Raw genomic sequence first — 16886 nt, 5'->3', positions numbered from 1 at the left:
CTCCCCCAGTAGCCAGCATGATGATCACAAATCTTATCACTTTGGCCGCCCTTCAGGTTGCCCCCACCGGGGAGGACAGCAGAAGCCCTTCCACTGACCCCTGCGCTCCCACTCCACGTCATCTAATGACATTGGCACATACAGCCCGCTGACGTCATTACATGCAACCGGACGCGCTAGAAGTCATTTGCTTCCAGCGCGTCGGCAAGAGAGGAAGTAAGTTTCACCTCGGGAGGAGTAGGGGATTTAAACGAAAAGAGGCATCAGGGGAAAGGAAAGGGTTTTCCTTTCCTCCGATGCCTCCTGCTGCACGATCGCGCATTGGGCGCAATGGTGCCGCAGGAAAACCCACTAGACACCAGGATTTTTTTTTTTTTTTTTAAGGTATTCTTCTGTTTGTGAGAAGCAGCCCCTTGGCCAAGGGTCGCTCCCCTTTGTGGAACAATGTTTTTGGCAGTTTCTGCCCCCCATGCGGGGCAGATCGTGCCATTTGTGCCCCACTAGACCTCCAGGGATATGTTTGCGGGGAGCAGCCCCTTGCGCAAGGGTCTCTCCTTTATGGGGATGAATATTTTGGCCTTTACTGCTCCCCCTTGGGGGCTGATCGGCTTTATGTTTTTAGGTCCTTGGGGTGCATTATTTTGCAAGTTTGGGGGGCAGATCGGACCATTTTTTAAATATTGTGCCCCACTAGACCACCAGGGATATGTTTGCGGGGGGCAGATCGGTTGATTTTTAGTTGTGTGCCCCACTATGCCAGCAGGGATTTTTTTTTTTTTTAATGTAGGGGAGTGGCACCTTGGGCAAGGGTCGCTCCTCTTTATGGGGGTGAATATTTTGGCCTTTTGTGGCCCCCACCTCCCTTAGGGGCAGATCGCCTTATGTTTTTATGCCCATCTGCCCTCAAGGGGGGGGTTGGAAGCCATTGGACACCAGGGATTTGTTTTTTATATTGTTGGGGAGCAGCCCCTTGGCCAAAGGTTGCTCCTCTTTATGAGGTCATTATTGTGGCAGTTTCTGCCCCTTTTGGGGGCAGATTGGCCATATGTTTTTAGGCCCATCTGTCCCCAAGGGGGGCAGAAGCCACTAGACAACAGGGATTTTTCTCAATGTGGTTGGGGAGCGGCCCCTTGGGCAAGGATCACTCCCCTTTATGGGGTGATTGTGGCTATTCCTGCCCCCTTAGGAGGCAGTTCGGCCATATGCTTTTAGGCCCACCAGCCCCCCAGCTTGGCTGGTGGATTGTGTGTGGACTGGTGCATTAATTGCATAGGTGATTGTAATGTTTTATTTCTCCTTTTTATTCTAGTGCAAAGCTTTTGATTCTTGTTTGCGGTTTTGGCAGTGGTTGATCTGCAGTTTGTGTAGTTGCATTTATTGGGTACGAATTCTTTTTTTGTTGAGTTTACTCCAAATGAATATGGTCATGCATGAATTAATTTTTTGCAAGTGGTGTCATAAAATCAGCATATGTAGTGTTTTGAGCGTGCAATTCTATGCGATGTGTTTTGCGTTGTGTAATTCTTTTTGCTTTTTTAGTGGGATATGGTTTGTCCTTGCTGTGTGTGTGAGCAGAGTAGGTGGTGGCGAGTCTGGCAAGTGAGTGGTATTGTTTTGGACTATAAAGGTCTTTGTGATAAAGCCACATTTTGTTTCTTACTTATTTTACAAAGTGTTTGTTGTGGTTATGTTTGACAAGTTACCTTTGTTAGTAAGGATTATGGCTAGCCGCAGAATTACTGCTCAGCAGGTGTTTGGTATTCTTTTTGAATTTTCCTCTGACCAGGATTATGAGTCTGACAGGACGTCTGAGGGAGAGGAGGAAGTGTAAGATTCTGGCAGTGAGTTTTCTGTCCACGAGGAATGATCGGATGAAGATACTCTGTGCAGACGAAGCTACTCTCAGTGCGGATGAAGTGCCTGTTTTAGAGGACGACAGATGTGTCGATGGTGCAGCATGAGGCATCTGGATTGCAGCCTGGGGCTGCAAGGCTTCCCATTGGAAGTGATGGACTCTGGGTTGAGCCAAACATGGTGCAGCTGGTGTTGCCTACCGTTAGTGGTGATGCAGGGTGCAGAGTGAATTGTGAAACACTTTTTGCCCATACAGTTTTTTCAGTTGTTTACGGATGATGCATTTTTGGCTGAGATTGTTGAGCAGACTAATTTGTATGCTGAACAGTATTTGAGGAACAGTGCCAGACTTCGGCCCCGCTCTTGAGCTACCTGGTATGCTCTCAAAAATCTGGATGAGATTATGTTTTTGGGTTTAACTTTTTTGATGGGCTTGATAAGGAAGAAGTCCCTGGCTTCAGATTGGTCTACCAGTCCATTGATGGCAGCGGCCATATTTCATGCAATTATAAGTCGTGATCAGTATTTACTTTTGCTTCGGATGCTGCATCTTGTTGATTCTCCGGCGTTGCCTTGAGATCACCCTGACTGACCGTCTTTAAGATTCGGCCTGTTCTTGATCACTTTCTAGATCAATTTTCAGAGATCTATACTCCAGGGAAAGAAATAGCTGTTGATGAGTCTTTGGTCCTGTTCAAGGGCCGTTTGGTTTTTAGGCAGTACATTACTAGCAAGGGGGCACGTTATGGAATTAAGATGTATATGTTGTCTGAGAGTAGGACAGGATAGGTCTATAATTTATGGGTGTACCCTGGGAGGGATTCCACTGTTGAACCCCCTCCCCCCCCAGTTTTCTGGTTTATTGTTGTTGGTGTGTTAATAGCTGTGAGAGTTTTGCTTTTTATGAGCAAGTCGTCTACATACAAAAAAAATAATGCATGTTTTGCCTTGGTATGTGAGCTGCTACTACCGCTAGAGATTTTGTGAATACCCTTGGAGCTGTAGTTACCGCCGAATGGAAGAACTTTGAACTGAAAGTTGTGTCCTTGAAATGCAAACCTGAGGTATTTGCGATGTGCTGGGTGAAGTGGTATGTGGGAATTAGGCGTCCTTAAGGCCCAATGCTGTCAGTCACCCTTTTGATGTAGAGGGATGATATCTTGCAGAGTCACCATATGAAAGTGCTCTAATAGGATGTACCCGTTTAGGGGTCTTAAGTCTAGGATTGGCCTTAGAGATTGGTCTTCTGGGTATTTGGAAATATAGTGAACAGACCACTGTAGCTTGCTGTTGTACAGGCACAAGTTCTATTGCTTTTTGTAGGAGAGCTTGGATTTCCTGTCTGAGCAGGTGCTGATGGTCTGTAGACAGTTTGTGAGGTGGAATGTTTGGAGGTGTGGATGTGAGCTACAGGCAATAACCATGTTGGATAATATCCAACTCCCACTGGTCGGAAGAGATGACATGCCAGACGAGAAGAAAGTCACACAACAACTGTCGGGGGACACCTTGACAGACGGGGGGGGGGGGGGGGGACAGGTCAGGGTTTTGTGGTGGTGGCGGAGGGCTTGGGGAAGCCTCCTCTTCCTCTGAAATGAGGAACTCTGTAGGATCCCTGAGATGATGAGGTTTTCAATTGAGGACTTTGGAATAAGGTAGCGGTGTCTGAATGAGTGTTTCGCTGCTCCATGGTATGGTGAGCATCGAAAAGTACCTCTTTCCATTGTGGTCTGTAATGCTCCCAAAGCCTTGGCAGTTTCATTGTCTTTTTTCCCGTAGGGAGTCTACTTGAGGGTCAAAAAGGTGCTTGCAATCAAATGGGAGTGCAAGTATGTTCTGTTGCACCTTTGGCTTGAACTTAGAAACTTTAAGCCAGGTATGGTGTCTGATGAGTACACTAGTGTTACTCCCTCTGGCAGCTGCATCAAGAGTGCATCTAATGGACGTGTTAACAGTTAGTTTGCCTCCTGTGGCAATCTCAATTGCCTTCTTTTTATATTGCTCCAGGAGACGTTGGAGCAGCCACTCCATTTGATCTCAATGTGCCTGGTCATAGCAGAAGGAGAGCCCAAAAGAGTTGTGAATTATACAATGGTTTGCAGATTGTGCCGCTACGCTTTCCCGCTGCATCAATTTGTCTTTCTTTAATGATGAAGGGGGCCGGGGGTAAACTGTCAGATGCTTGGGAATTTGCTCTTTTCCTTGGTGTAGCACATACCAAGGAGTCAGGTGGTAATTGGCCTTTTGTATATGATGGGTCGGTAGGAGAAGCTTTATACTTTGTCGACCCTTTGTGTTATTACCTTTGCCTTAACTGGGTCCTTAAAAATTTCCAGAGTATCTGAGCATGCCCTTAAGCATGGGTAAATATTAGGCTGATCTTTGTGATGAGGGTGGTGTCTCGAAAAGGAAGTCATCTTCCAAAGGTTCATTATGAAGTAGAAAATTGAAGCTAGTGGCCCTTCGTATGATATTGTGGTGGTATCAGGAGGAGAGGGCTTAGCTGGGAAGAGGTCTGGATCAATAACAGTTTGTGGGTCTGTATAATACGTATCCCAGATGTCGTCCTGGAGTGGAATGGAATACTGATCCCAGTCATTATCCCATTGCCAGTGGGAGTTAAATATGGGCTCCTGCAGAGAGCAGTATGGAGGTGTGCAGGCGGTAATGTAGTGATGAAACTGCCTGTAGAACTATAGGTGGTGGTAGCTATGGGCTGGTGGGTAGTGGGCTGATGTGTTTGTCAGCTCTTTTAGTTTGCTTTGGAGGGCATGGTGTTTGTATTGCCTTCTCAAAGCTTGAATGTCTTAGCTGGTTTTTCTTTGTCTTGACGTGGTGTAGTTATAATACAGCCAGTATCTGGTTGTATGAGCAGCGTTTTTTGCTTCAAGTCCAGGTGGTCTTGCAAACGCTGTAGCAGAGGTTCAACAGTTTTGGCACACTGCTTGTGTGCCATGCCAACTAGTACTGCACAGGTAAGTCACCCTTCTAGCAGGTCTTCCAGCCCTAAGGCCGGGTGCACTATACCACAGGTACAGGCATATCTACACAAGCAGATATGCCCCTACAATATTTAAGTCCATTCTTAGATATTTTAAGTGCCAGGAAAGCCATAGAGAGAGTACATTGGCTGGAAATTCGACAACTCTAGTTCCCAGCAACATGATGGCTTCTCTGAACTCAGGAGTGTTAGGTACCAAACTACTGTTCTCTATAGGCCCACACTGATGCCAATGTGGTATCTATTTAACTATATACACTCAGAGGGCATCTCAGAGGTGCCCCTGAAAAGAAAACCTACCAACCCTAGTGTGGTCACAGACTGCCTGTAGGCAGCCTGCACCACCAGACATGTTTCTGGACTCCGAGGTTGAGAGCCTCTGCTCTCTGGGACCAGAAACAATGCACGTCCTGGACTTTGGGATCACACCTCATCCCCTTGGATGGGCACACTCCTTAAGAGGGAAGCTTCAAAGGCCTGCCGCCTTAGTAATGTGACCCCAGCCTCTTGCTAGCAGCAGATGGTAGCCCCCAGTTTAAACCCCTAATTTTGGACTGCAAAACTGGCTGGAAAACTTTGAAAGAATAGGACCCACCTTGGCCAACTACACCCCTAAGGTGAAGGAGGCAAGGTGAACCACACCATTTTGAAGATTGAGGGACCCCCTTCAATCAGGGATAGGACTATGCTGCCCCCCTCCACCACCACAGGAGGGTGCCATAATTGAGGGTGTAGTCACTCTAGGTAAGGTGCCCATTGACCCTGACACTCCCTTAAAACATCTCTAAATTTAGTATGCAAGTTGCTCCTCCAGACCCTGAAACTAGTTCCTGACTATCTAAAAGGACGAACACGCCATGCAGCGAAGCCTGAAGACATCTACGGACATGTCCCAAGCCCTACCGGCCAGTCTCCACCTTCAAATACCCTGCAAAGACGACAGCTCCTGCTGCCAGTGACCTCCAGAACCCAAGGGTGACTTCTTGACTTTTGACAAAATAGAACTCCAGGGGACAGAGGACCTGTCCCCAAGAAATCTGCACAAAGGACTCGTGCCCTCCGGAACCGCGAGTCCGGACCACTCTGCACCTAAAGTCTCCGGCCAGTGTCCAGGTGGCCACCTGATCCAGAACAGTTTCCACGTGATCCTGACCTCAAGTCCAGAGTTGGCCGACTCGTCCTAGACTCAACACCTGCAGTGTGAATCTAAAGGCTCCCCCTGACCGCGAATGGCTCCGGTAAGAAGAATCAGACGTCAAAGAACACCCCTGCACTCGAAGCATCTGGGCCTTAGGGAGCTCTACAGACAGTGTCCCTACGACCTTCAACACCTCAACTAAACTCTGCTGCCACTAGCTTCTTATGTGCAGTCTCCAACTTGTCGCTTTCAGCCAGTCTTCATATCTAATTTTCTTCATTGCAAAGCATTGGGCACCAATGCTGTATTTGCACCCCACACCCAGTCTCCCCTGTGCCGCTAGTGGTGTATGTTTAGTGCTGCCTTGTCTCCCCCCCCCCCCCCCCCCATCCCTCCAATCCTCCATGCTTGCTCTAACACCCGAAGCTTGGTCCCTGCAACAGATTTACTTACCTGCAAGCAGCGTGGCTTCAAGCACCCCCAGTCTTTACTGAAACACATTGGGCCTAATCTCCGAATAGGGCCTAATCTCCGAATAGGACCTCTGCACCCAGCCGCCCCGAAGCTGCTGGGGTCCAGTCGCTGAGCTTACCTAAACAATGCCCTCTGCTGATCTCACACCCCGAAGACTAGAAGTGTAAGTTGGGTACTTACCCGTGAAACTGCATTGTACGGTTTAAAAATTGCACTGTCAACTTTTGAAAGACTAAAGCATTTTTCCTGAAAAACATACTTACCTTTTTGCAGAGATCTTGGTCTTAGTATAAAAAACTCAAATAAAGCTTTTTTTTTTTTTTTAATATAAAATGGGTTTGGATCTCCTTTTTGAGCCGTGTGTTAGTTATTGGTCAATGTGTGTGCAATAAATGTCTTACACTCCTATGTTAGGCCTAATGCTGCTTAGACACTAAAAGAGCATTTTGGGTTTACAATGACCCCTGTACACTTCTGGGGGAAATCTCTAGCCTCTGTGCACAGTATAACCACCTAGTGGTATACCATATACAGAGCTTTCTTCATAATATATACATATACACAACCACACACATGCACACTTTAAATGGGTAAAAAAAGTTGTGCAAGAAATGCAAGGTGTTTTTTTAAAAATAAAATTGGTAAGACATGTTTCACTGTGATAACACCTCCATCTTCTGAGCTTTCAGGAACAGGCAGAGCAGTTAATTTTTTTTTTCAGTATTTGTCCGCATTTTTCTAAGTGGTATTAGACTTTTAATACTTTTTGTGGTTTCCATCTACTTGCCCTTGGTGGTCGAAATGGTGTAAAAGCAATTGGTGAACCCAGAAAGCCATTTATTTAAAAAGAGAAAATGTTTACGTTATTCAGCACGGAGTAGTGTGAGTAGGCCGTGCAGTGTTTTCCCAAAGAAATTAATTGGCGAAAAGAAAAACTTACAATGAGTAAGAAATAAAATAGGGAAATTAGTGGCCACAATTTCACCTGTAATATTTTGGCCACAATAGGCAATTTATGCAAATTATATACTATTCTGCCCATCAGACTCTCCCAGTAGTGGAGATATACGTTTGTTGGTTGTCCAAAGACGAGCAATTCCGGAACAAACACCTGAGCTGCACATTATAATGATTTTTCATTGTATGCCAAACATGCATCACTGCATGTGCTAAAATATGATGAATGACAATGGGTATGAAGAAAATCTATGCAAGTTAAAAAAAAAAATATATGACCAAGATAGTTAATGTAGGAAAACTGCATTTGTCCAACTCTGAATTTGTGACTTGCCATACTTTCATGCGATTCAGAGGATATTGTTCAAAATGTGCTCTTACATAATGGCTTACACTTTAACACAAGTGGAAAGAAATTCAATTAATAAAAAGTGTTCTACTATCTTGTGTAGACACTTGTCTCTAACACGGTACCCCATTTCTATGGCTGTGTTTATTGCTTAAGACAGGAAATTTCTCATTTTGGGAACGTGGGTAGCTGCGTTAGAGATGGGCTCGCCTACCAAGGAAAGCCTACGAAATCAAACCATTTCTGAAAACTAGGCACCCAGGGGAGTTCAGGGTGGTGTGATGTGTATAGATCCCCACTATGTTTTCGAACTCAGAATGGCGTGTAAACATTACATTATAGGTAAAATCAGGTATTTTCTTCATATTCCTGGGAGGCAAAGTTCTAGAACATGCAGTGATCCACAAAAACCCCACTACCCAGCATTTCCACACCTTTCTCAATACAAATGGTACCCCACTTTGTCTTCACATTATTAAAGTTTTGGTCTGTTCCAATGATCTATTTAGTCCAATCACATATGGGAATCAGACTCCATCAGGAGAAGTGTAAGAAAGCAGAGTGGCAAGACTGACCACTGGCTGGAAAAACCAGAGTTTTGTTGCATAGGTATGCAACATTTGTAGGGCATTCTATCTAGGAAAAAGTCCCGACACATCACCTTGGATTCCCTGGGGCCTCGGTTTCAAATATGCCCACAGGTTGGTTGGGCTCCCAGGTTGCACACTGGCCCAGAGCCTAAATAGAGCAGCAATTCACCACAGCAAGTATGGGAAATCTGAGATTTAAACCCATCCCCTGCACCCCTTGAGCCAGTGCATATGTCTAAACTATGCACAAAAGAATACAAATTTCCTTTAGCTTCCCCCGGGGATGCTCTAGGCCCCAGGGGGCACATAGGCTGTTGGGGTGTTAGGCGTGGGGTGCAGTCTGATGCCATTGCAGGCTGGCCCCTAGTGAATTCTTGTTTTTCTTTAAATCTATCCCTGACATGCAGTGGGCTTCCCCCCTCAACACCTTCCCAGTCACATTGGGGATACATTCTCTAATCTTTTCTCCAGGGGTTGAGGGGGGAAACTAAAGGGTGAGGGTAAGGCCTGATGATAGAGTGGGTCTTGTGCACTTTCTGCACCATCCCATGACATACAGACTTTTTGGCCCATTAAAGGATGTGTGAGGCTCGATGCCTGGACGAATCCATACAATATTTAGAAAGAAAATAAATACCTGGTTTCCATATGGCTTTCTGCCCTGCCCCTTTTCTAGGGGCAACACTTATCCTTACTTGGCATGCACGCCTCCCCTCCCTGATGTGAAGCAAATGACTCCCTGCTTGGGCAGTTCTGTGCCGATCCCCAAGCAGGGATCCTCTTGGGATTTAACATTTAAAAAAGGAAAGCGGACACCCTCCAACTTCAAAAATACATCTTACTCAAACAAATATTTTGTTATTCAAGGAGGCTGATGAACGTCAGCGGGCCATACATGCCGTTGCTCACGGAGGTAAAAAAAAAAAAAAAAAAAAAAAAAAAAACAGTCACTTGGGGACACCTTACCCCAGCACCTCAAATCTGAAAAAAGGGAATCCATCTGGTACCAAAGCGGTTAAGCTTGGACAGTTAGTCCAAAAGTTTTTTTTTTTTTTTTTTATAGCAAGAAGCTGTTTAGTATCAAGGTTTTGAAATGAATTGGCCTACGTGCAGAACAGTGGAAAATCACAATGCCTCTAAAGAGGCAAGTATTACAGTGGCAGCATTCACATAATAAAGATGTAGTTCAAAGGACAAAGTATAGTATAGCGCAATGTAATCCACCATTTTGCTTGAAACTAAATTTAGTAATCCAACCTATAATTCTAGTCCCTTTAACACTTCAAGCCTTTCATCCCCCTCGAGGACCTCCCAATCTCTCCAGGCAGTGTCATGAGCACTCCCTTAAGCAACCTGAGCAAATGCCCACAGAAGTCAAGCTTTAGTAGCATATGGCTCATTTGCCACTTCTCAGAATTCCTAAAGACCTATTGTGACCAAGTAATATTGTCTGCAGCGTAGAAGGTAAACTAGTCTAGCAACTGAATTATTTAACCAGGCATCTTATCGTTTCAGCTGAAACATACGTGATTTTAATACATTTTAAAATGTTTGCTCACTAAGTCTTGAGTAGAGATGCCAGGAAGCAAATGCTATTTTCAAGCTTTCAATTTACATACCTCGTACAAGCAAAAAGAGCTCATCAATTTACTCGGATTTTAGGGATTGGCTTTTTATGTTGTAAATATCTCACTAGCGTTACCCTAGATCTGTTTGAAACATTAAGGAAAGACCTTTGCAAGATACTGGTTTACCAGGCGAGCAAAGACTTAACGTACTTAAACTAAAGATTCTCACATCAGAATGGCAGGAAGATGTGATAATTTACCATTATTTTGTATAATAAAATTATGAGGTAAGGAAATTCTTCAGTAGGAACAAAATGGTAAATTCTCTCCGGCAGCAGATGACCTATCCATAATGTAATCTTTCCACTGAAAGTTCTCTTCCACCGGCATGGGATGACCTTCCATGGAGAGTAGCCTCAAGCAGCTACATTTCCACAGGATGCTCCCAATTCAGATTCTAGCAGGCATGGTGAAAATCAAACTCCCTGTGAAGCCTGTGCTATTCCAGTTGCCCTCCTAAAACCAAGAAATGCAAGAGGGAAGCTTGACTTTGTTATCTATTATGTGGCTCAAACCCTAGCTGCATGACTAACACACAATATACACGTTTCCAAGCTTTTGGTGGCAAATTCAGAAACTCTTAACATTCATTCTTTGTCAGCAGCAAGTTAAAGCCTTCCCTCAAATCGCTTCACTCAAACTCAACATTGGTAGCAAGATTGAGGTTCTTCCTAATGCCCGACAATATCTCAGGCACAGGAAGGTGCGAGTGAGTTGTAGCAGCTGCAATTTTCATTTCAACAGAGGGAGATGGTGTATTTACCCTGTCCTAGGTCAACTCAGTGTCAGTCAGCTAGCTGTTCAGCAACAGATTACAGGCCTCTTGGAAGAGCTGTTCAGCTGCAGAGGCACAGGATCACCATTTGCACAACCAGTGGCACACGAAAGTGGAGGAATGACTTCTGAGGGTGTGCAATGGCTGAGCTCCTGACTCAAACGAAACATCCATGCGCCATGTTTTCTAAAATCTTCCAGCAACCTGCACGGCTTGGGTTACTGTATGCATAATGGCAAGCATGCCCATTTATTTTCCAAGATGGTATTCACATGGGTTTGAAGACAGTATAACTCGCAGTCTATTTTGGAGGGCGACCTTGCACAAGCACGAGTTGGTTGTTTGAAGTGGGCTAGACCAAGTCTGCTGTGGCAGTGCTCACTTACTCCTGGAGACATCAAGCTACAATTTGAGGGCAGAACCGTGACAGCTACCTGAGCAAGACGGGATTATTTCATTACATTTCTGGTAGTTATTCCATATTGAGTTTCCATCTCCGAGGTCACAGTAGCGAGAAAGCGAAATTAACAAATATGGCAGGAGGAAATCTGGCAGGAGACTACTAGCATAGTTTACTTGACCATTTATGCTGTGAAACAATGGTCTTTAGGCCCAGAAACCTGCAGAAAAAGCAGTACTCCAGAACCTTCTGTGAAAAAATGCTACCACTGTATTTCAGCGATATGAATATTTAGTTATAAACAAAAGTACAGTGGGAAGCGTTTTTCATTGGTGCAAAACTGCTGAGGAATTACTCTAGATGTTATACCCCTGCCCACCCCCAAGCGTGGGCATAATAAAGTAGTAAAACTTATTTAGCCATCTTTCAGACTCCTCCACATAAAAGAAAAATCTATTTCAAAACTAATTGAAGGGTCTCAATGTTTGGATCTTTTTTTTTTTTTTTTAATTGAAGGTTTGTGGAACTCTTAGTTTGCATTAAACTTAAGGCTAAACTTGTTTGCCAGTCTGCGCCCCTCCGCGCACAGCGCCAGCCATTTTGCCCAACTTGATCTTTTAAAATAAAGGACAAAGAGGCTATTTCTACACAAGTAGGGAGCTGCGAGAAATAAGGGAGTTAGGAATGATGGCAAAGGAGGCTGCTTTGCCCAGGAGGCAAGTAAAGCAGAGTGAAGAGGTCAGGATTGCGTGTGGCATGCTCAATGTCCGATCACTGTACAAACATGGGGTGGTGGTCCAATTACTCCTAGACACTCACAAACTGGAGGTCCTTTTTATGAATGAAACATGGACACAACCCGGGTCAGACTTGGATTTGGGGCTAAGTTGCCCTTCAGGCTACAAGGCAATACACAAACCTAGGCTGGAGGAGGGGTTGGAATCAATTTTAAAGATAAATGGGATTTCATCTCAGTTGATATTGATGAAGTGAGTGGCTCCTAACTTTTGGGATTTGCCCTCCGGGATCCTAAGGGACATGTAGTAACGGGCATAGTCTGCTATAGACCACCTGGAGTAGCTAGTCCCCAATAGCAGGGTGCTTTGGCAGATGTTCATAGCAATATGGCGCTAACCCCCTCAAGACCTCTTTTCTTAGTAGATTTTAACTTATGGCTCAATGGAAGTCTAGACGCTGGATATCACAACCTCCCTCAGACATGCGAAAACATGAACATGGTACAGTGGGTCGGAGAGCCCACACACAGGGGGACATGTACTGGATTTGATTTTCGCTAATAAAGATCTAATTGAGATGGGTACTCTTCTGCCAGTAGACTGGACTGACCATTATTTACAATTTAGAATTATTTGCCCAAAACCAAGTATAGCTATCCCGATGGAAAACAAGACTTTCAGATGCAGTATGACAATACCATTACCTGAGTCCCACGTGCATCATACATTTGATGCAGGTAAACAGGTAGATGAAAAGTATTCGAATTTCTGCAACCAAATTATCACGCAGCTTGACTAGTTAGCACCCCTAAAAATTATCATAAAAAGGGGTAGACCTTCTTCCCTTTGGTACAACAATAATTTAAAACACTTGAAAAAGGAATGTAAGTTAGCAGAACGGAGAGGGAGAAAAAGATACAGATGGGGACAAAAAAACTAGGAGAGACTACATCTACCTATAAAAAAGAAATAATTACAGCAAAAGCTGAATACTTTGCTGATTTTATTCTGAAATCCTCTAATAGCTATAAAATCATTTTTAAAATAGTAAATGACATCACCAATTCCACCTGCACAAAAAAGGGAATTTTCTCAGACTGATGGGCTAGCCATGTTTTTTGAGGAGAAAATATGTAAAATCATTAAAGGGCTACAATCTAGCAATATACCCACACAGGAGGTTCAGAATGGGAAATCTGAGAATCATCGTACTTCCCAGAAACCAGAGCGACAAACGTTAGAGACCTCAGATAGTCTTGACCATTTTGAAACACTACAAGTTCAGGATTTTATAAAATTAGCCCTTAGTGTATCCTCCGGTTCCCCGTTGGACCCGCTACCTCACAAATTATGGAAAACTCTAGGAGTAAAGCTTCTTCCGGCACACAGGCAGATCTGCATGCAATCTATGGAGAGTGGAACGGGCCAGCATGTTGGAAAAAGCACTGATCACACCTCTGCTGAAAAAGACTCATTAGGTCCACCCTGTCCTAAGAACCATAGGCCTATTTCACTGGTGCCCTACCCAGTGAAGATCATAGAAAAATTGGTCAGCAGAGAACTTTCTCAGTTTTTAGAAGCTAACGGCAAACTGGAGGATGTGCAGTTAGGCTTTCGCCCTGGACATGGGACAGAGACCGCTTTGGTAACCATACTGGATGATCTTCTAATGCTGGCGGACAGGGGACAAGCTACTATCCTGATTCTGTTGGACCTGTCCACCGCATTTGATAAGGTGGACCATGCGGTACTTCTAGCCAGGCTCGCCAGAGTAGGTGTGAGTGGGTTAGCACTGAAGTGGTTCCAATCCTATCTTTCAGATAGAGAACAGGCGGTTGCTCTCCCCCCGTATCAATCTAAGTTTAGGAAAGTTCAGCATGGGGTACCACAGGGGTCTGCAATCAGTCCCATTCTTTTGAATATCTACATGAGGCCTCTTGTAGCTGTCACCAAGTCACATACTATTAGTCTAGTGAACTATGCTGATGACACCCAGTTGATTTTATCTCTGGAAGGCCATCAGGAACTTTCACTGGACACATTTCATAATTGTATGCAAGATACGGCTCTTTGGCTTCAAAACAATTATTTGCAATTTAATGGGGAAAAACTGAGATCCTGTGCTGCTCAGTGGGGGAAGGTTCCTTATCCAGTACCGGTGACAGCCCCTTTGATCCCGGCAAAGGTAGTTTGTAACCTAGGAATCAGTTTTGACTGCAAACTGAGCCTGGAGTCCCAAGTAAACCAGACAGTTGTGAGCGGGTTTGCCCTAATGAGTGCTATGAAGAATTCTCCCAATGCTTCCTAAACAGACCAGGCCGCTGGTAGTAAGGAGTATTATGCTCAGCTGACTGGATTACTGTAATGCCTTGTTGCTGGAGTCTAAATACTTGACGGGGAAACTCCAGAGAATTCAGTCAATGGCAGCTAAACTGGCACTTGTGAGATCTCGCCAGTCATCTCAGGCCCTGGCTGAGCTCCATTGGCTCCCAATCGCGCAGAGGGTACAATTCAAATCAATGTCCATAGTCTTCAAAGCTCTACATGGCATTGGGCCCAAGCCTTTACAGAGCAGATTTGAATGGTACGCTCCCCTACGCACTCCTCGCTCTTCCTCAGCCAAATTGGCGAGAGTTTCCAAGTTTAGAAGTTAGATCTGGCGGGAGAGCCTTCAGCATCGCAGCAGCTTCGGCGTGGAACAAACTCCCAACCGAACTCAGACAGATAGATGACCTGCTGCCATTTAGAAAGAGGCTGAAAAACTGGCTCTTTCCCAGGGTGTAGTGTAGTGTTCTTATCTTTGCAACCGTCATCACACTCTAGGATAACTGTTCCCACGTGCTCTAGCGCCAGGATACCCATAGGGTCACAGTGCACTCTATACATTAATATAATACAATACAAATAATGTTGTAAGTAAAAAATTGATGCGATTTGCAGAAGCTTTGATCCTCAAAGTATTTGGATACAGCTCAGGACCTTAACCTATAAATTAAATAAATGCACATTTCTTTTCGTACTGTAGGGTGGAGTAGGTTTCAGTGTACAATGTTTGATGGGAAATGTTTAGGCTAGGGGAAGATTTTAAATGGCATATTAATTAAAACCAACCAAAAGCAACAATTTGAGATCTCTCCCTATACTAACTATGTCCTCCTTATTCCAGAGAAAAACGGTTAATGCGGTGACTTAGGAGTGATGCGGTTTAAACTATAGGACTACACAAATTCTTGCTGCCATACATGTACTTTTGATGGTAATAGCACTCTGATGGTTAATGTATTTAGCAAAAAAAAAAAAAAACATTGAGCACATGAAGTGTCTTAAATCATCCAGTAAGAAAAAATGCATATAGCGCAAACTGTAAAATGCCTACTGTCATGCTACTTTGAGGTCTGACAATGCACACTACCAATATACCGAACACTAATTTTTAGAATGCTGCCTCAGTCCAAGCACAAACTAAGTGGAATCTGCCTGCAACCATGCGTAGTGCACATCACATGTTGAAAGTGGCTCACAATATCTTGATTTAACCTAGACTTTCCATAAAACTAAACTTTACCTAGGCTTTGGTAAAAAGTAAGTAAACTTATTTAATTTTATAACGAACAATGATTTACAATACAAAAGTCTCCATTGTGTTCTTACCAGAATGCAAAGTAGGACTTTTCAGGAAGTTTTGGGGCGGTGTCTTCTCGTCATATGGCTGCATTGCTCTTGCCAAGTGCTTTTCCTGTGCAGCGCGTTCAGAGCCATATAGTTCCTTTAGGTCAGCAGGATGGACATCTGTCTCTGGGCTCAGCACATTCATTGCATGTTTACTCGAGGCAACATGTTTCAAGTCTATGTGGTTCTCCTCTATCTCGTCAACTATATTAAGTGCAGGATGTGTGGTTTCTTCCACATAGGAGTTGTACTTTCCTCTTCCCTTATCTTCTTGTGTGAAGGCTCTAGCTTTCGCTTCCAGAATAGAATCATCTGTTGCCATTCTCTTGTCGTTTTCCTCCACAAAAAGCTGCCGGGGTTCCATTTTCAGGATGCCTTTTACCGAAACATCTGTTTTATCTACTGGTGTATGGGCTATAGGGGAGAGTTTACTAGACATACTCCGCTCACTATTAAACGTAGGCTTCGCTGTATACAAGTCCACAGAACTAACAGAAGAGGCAACTGAAGACATTTCGGTCGATGCATGAGCGCCAGTGGAAGAGAAGCTTTCTACAAGTGCATCGGATAACTGAGAGACTTTGCTAGCAGCAGTTGGACTCCTCACACTGGAGAATGCAGATTTTGTACTGTGCAGGTCACCCATGTAAGCTGGACAGGTAACCGAAGATGTCAAAGTCATAGTGGTTATGGATGTTGAAACGCTGGATGGTAAAGGAGCCATCTTCTCGCATCCAATTTGATACTACCAAAAAAAAAAAAGCGATAAGACAATTATTCTTTTGGTAAAAAGGGGCCCAACAGCAAATAATGCATTGTCATGTGGAGAAGACAAGTTAAACCAAATAACTAACATTTAGATTTCAGGAACTGGGAGAAGATAAAATGAATATTAACTAGCACTGGCAAAGCTTTTAGGTGTGGCTTTAAGGTGCTCTACCCTTACAGGCACATTACTAATCGGACCCTCACGCACGGGCGGATTGTTTTACCGCTGGTGAACGGAGACTAAGAAAAAACAAGAAACCGCATCCGCCTGCTCTGCTTGAGAAGAGAAATTCAGCACCTGAGCAGGGCACATACGGCTGGAACAGAGCTGAGATGCACAGAACAAGTGCCAACAATGCCTTGTGCACCACACTGCCTTAATCTAGATCAGTTTGCTGTGGCAGAAGACCAACCGGGATTCAATAGAAGCATGCAGAGGTAAAACAGAAGTGCCAGCTGCCATTAGCACAATCCAAACAGGCTAAGATATCTGCCTGTATCAACAACAGTACTTCAAATAAAAGGCAAGGAAGAATTTTCTATAAA

At 44.3% G+C, this 16886-nt stretch overlaps 1 protein-coding gene across 36 annotated transcripts in view; it reads right to left on the bottom strand.

The window, feature by feature from the left end:
- The window catches only part of SVIL (supervillin), a 635411-nt gene that overhangs the window by 222244 nt on the left and 396281 nt on the right, over positions 1–16886 (bottom strand). For all 36 annotated transcript variants that reach the window (XM_085631809.1, XM_085631813.1, XM_085631820.1 and 33 more), the window contains one exon: positions 15555–16317. In XM_085631809.1, the coding sequence (XP_085487935.1) occupies positions 15555–16317 (763 nt within the window). The remainder of the gene's footprint in view (positions 1–15554; positions 16318–16886) is intronic.

Source organism: Triturus cristatus, chromosome 10 (assembly GCF_964204655.1).
Source record: "Triturus cristatus chromosome 10, aTriCri1.1, whole genome shotgun sequence".
Lineage (NCBI taxonomy): Eukaryota > Metazoa > Chordata > Amphibia > Caudata > Salamandridae > Triturus > Triturus cristatus.
Note: the sequence above shows the minus strand (reverse complement) of the source record. Positions and strands in the feature narration are given on the sequence as shown.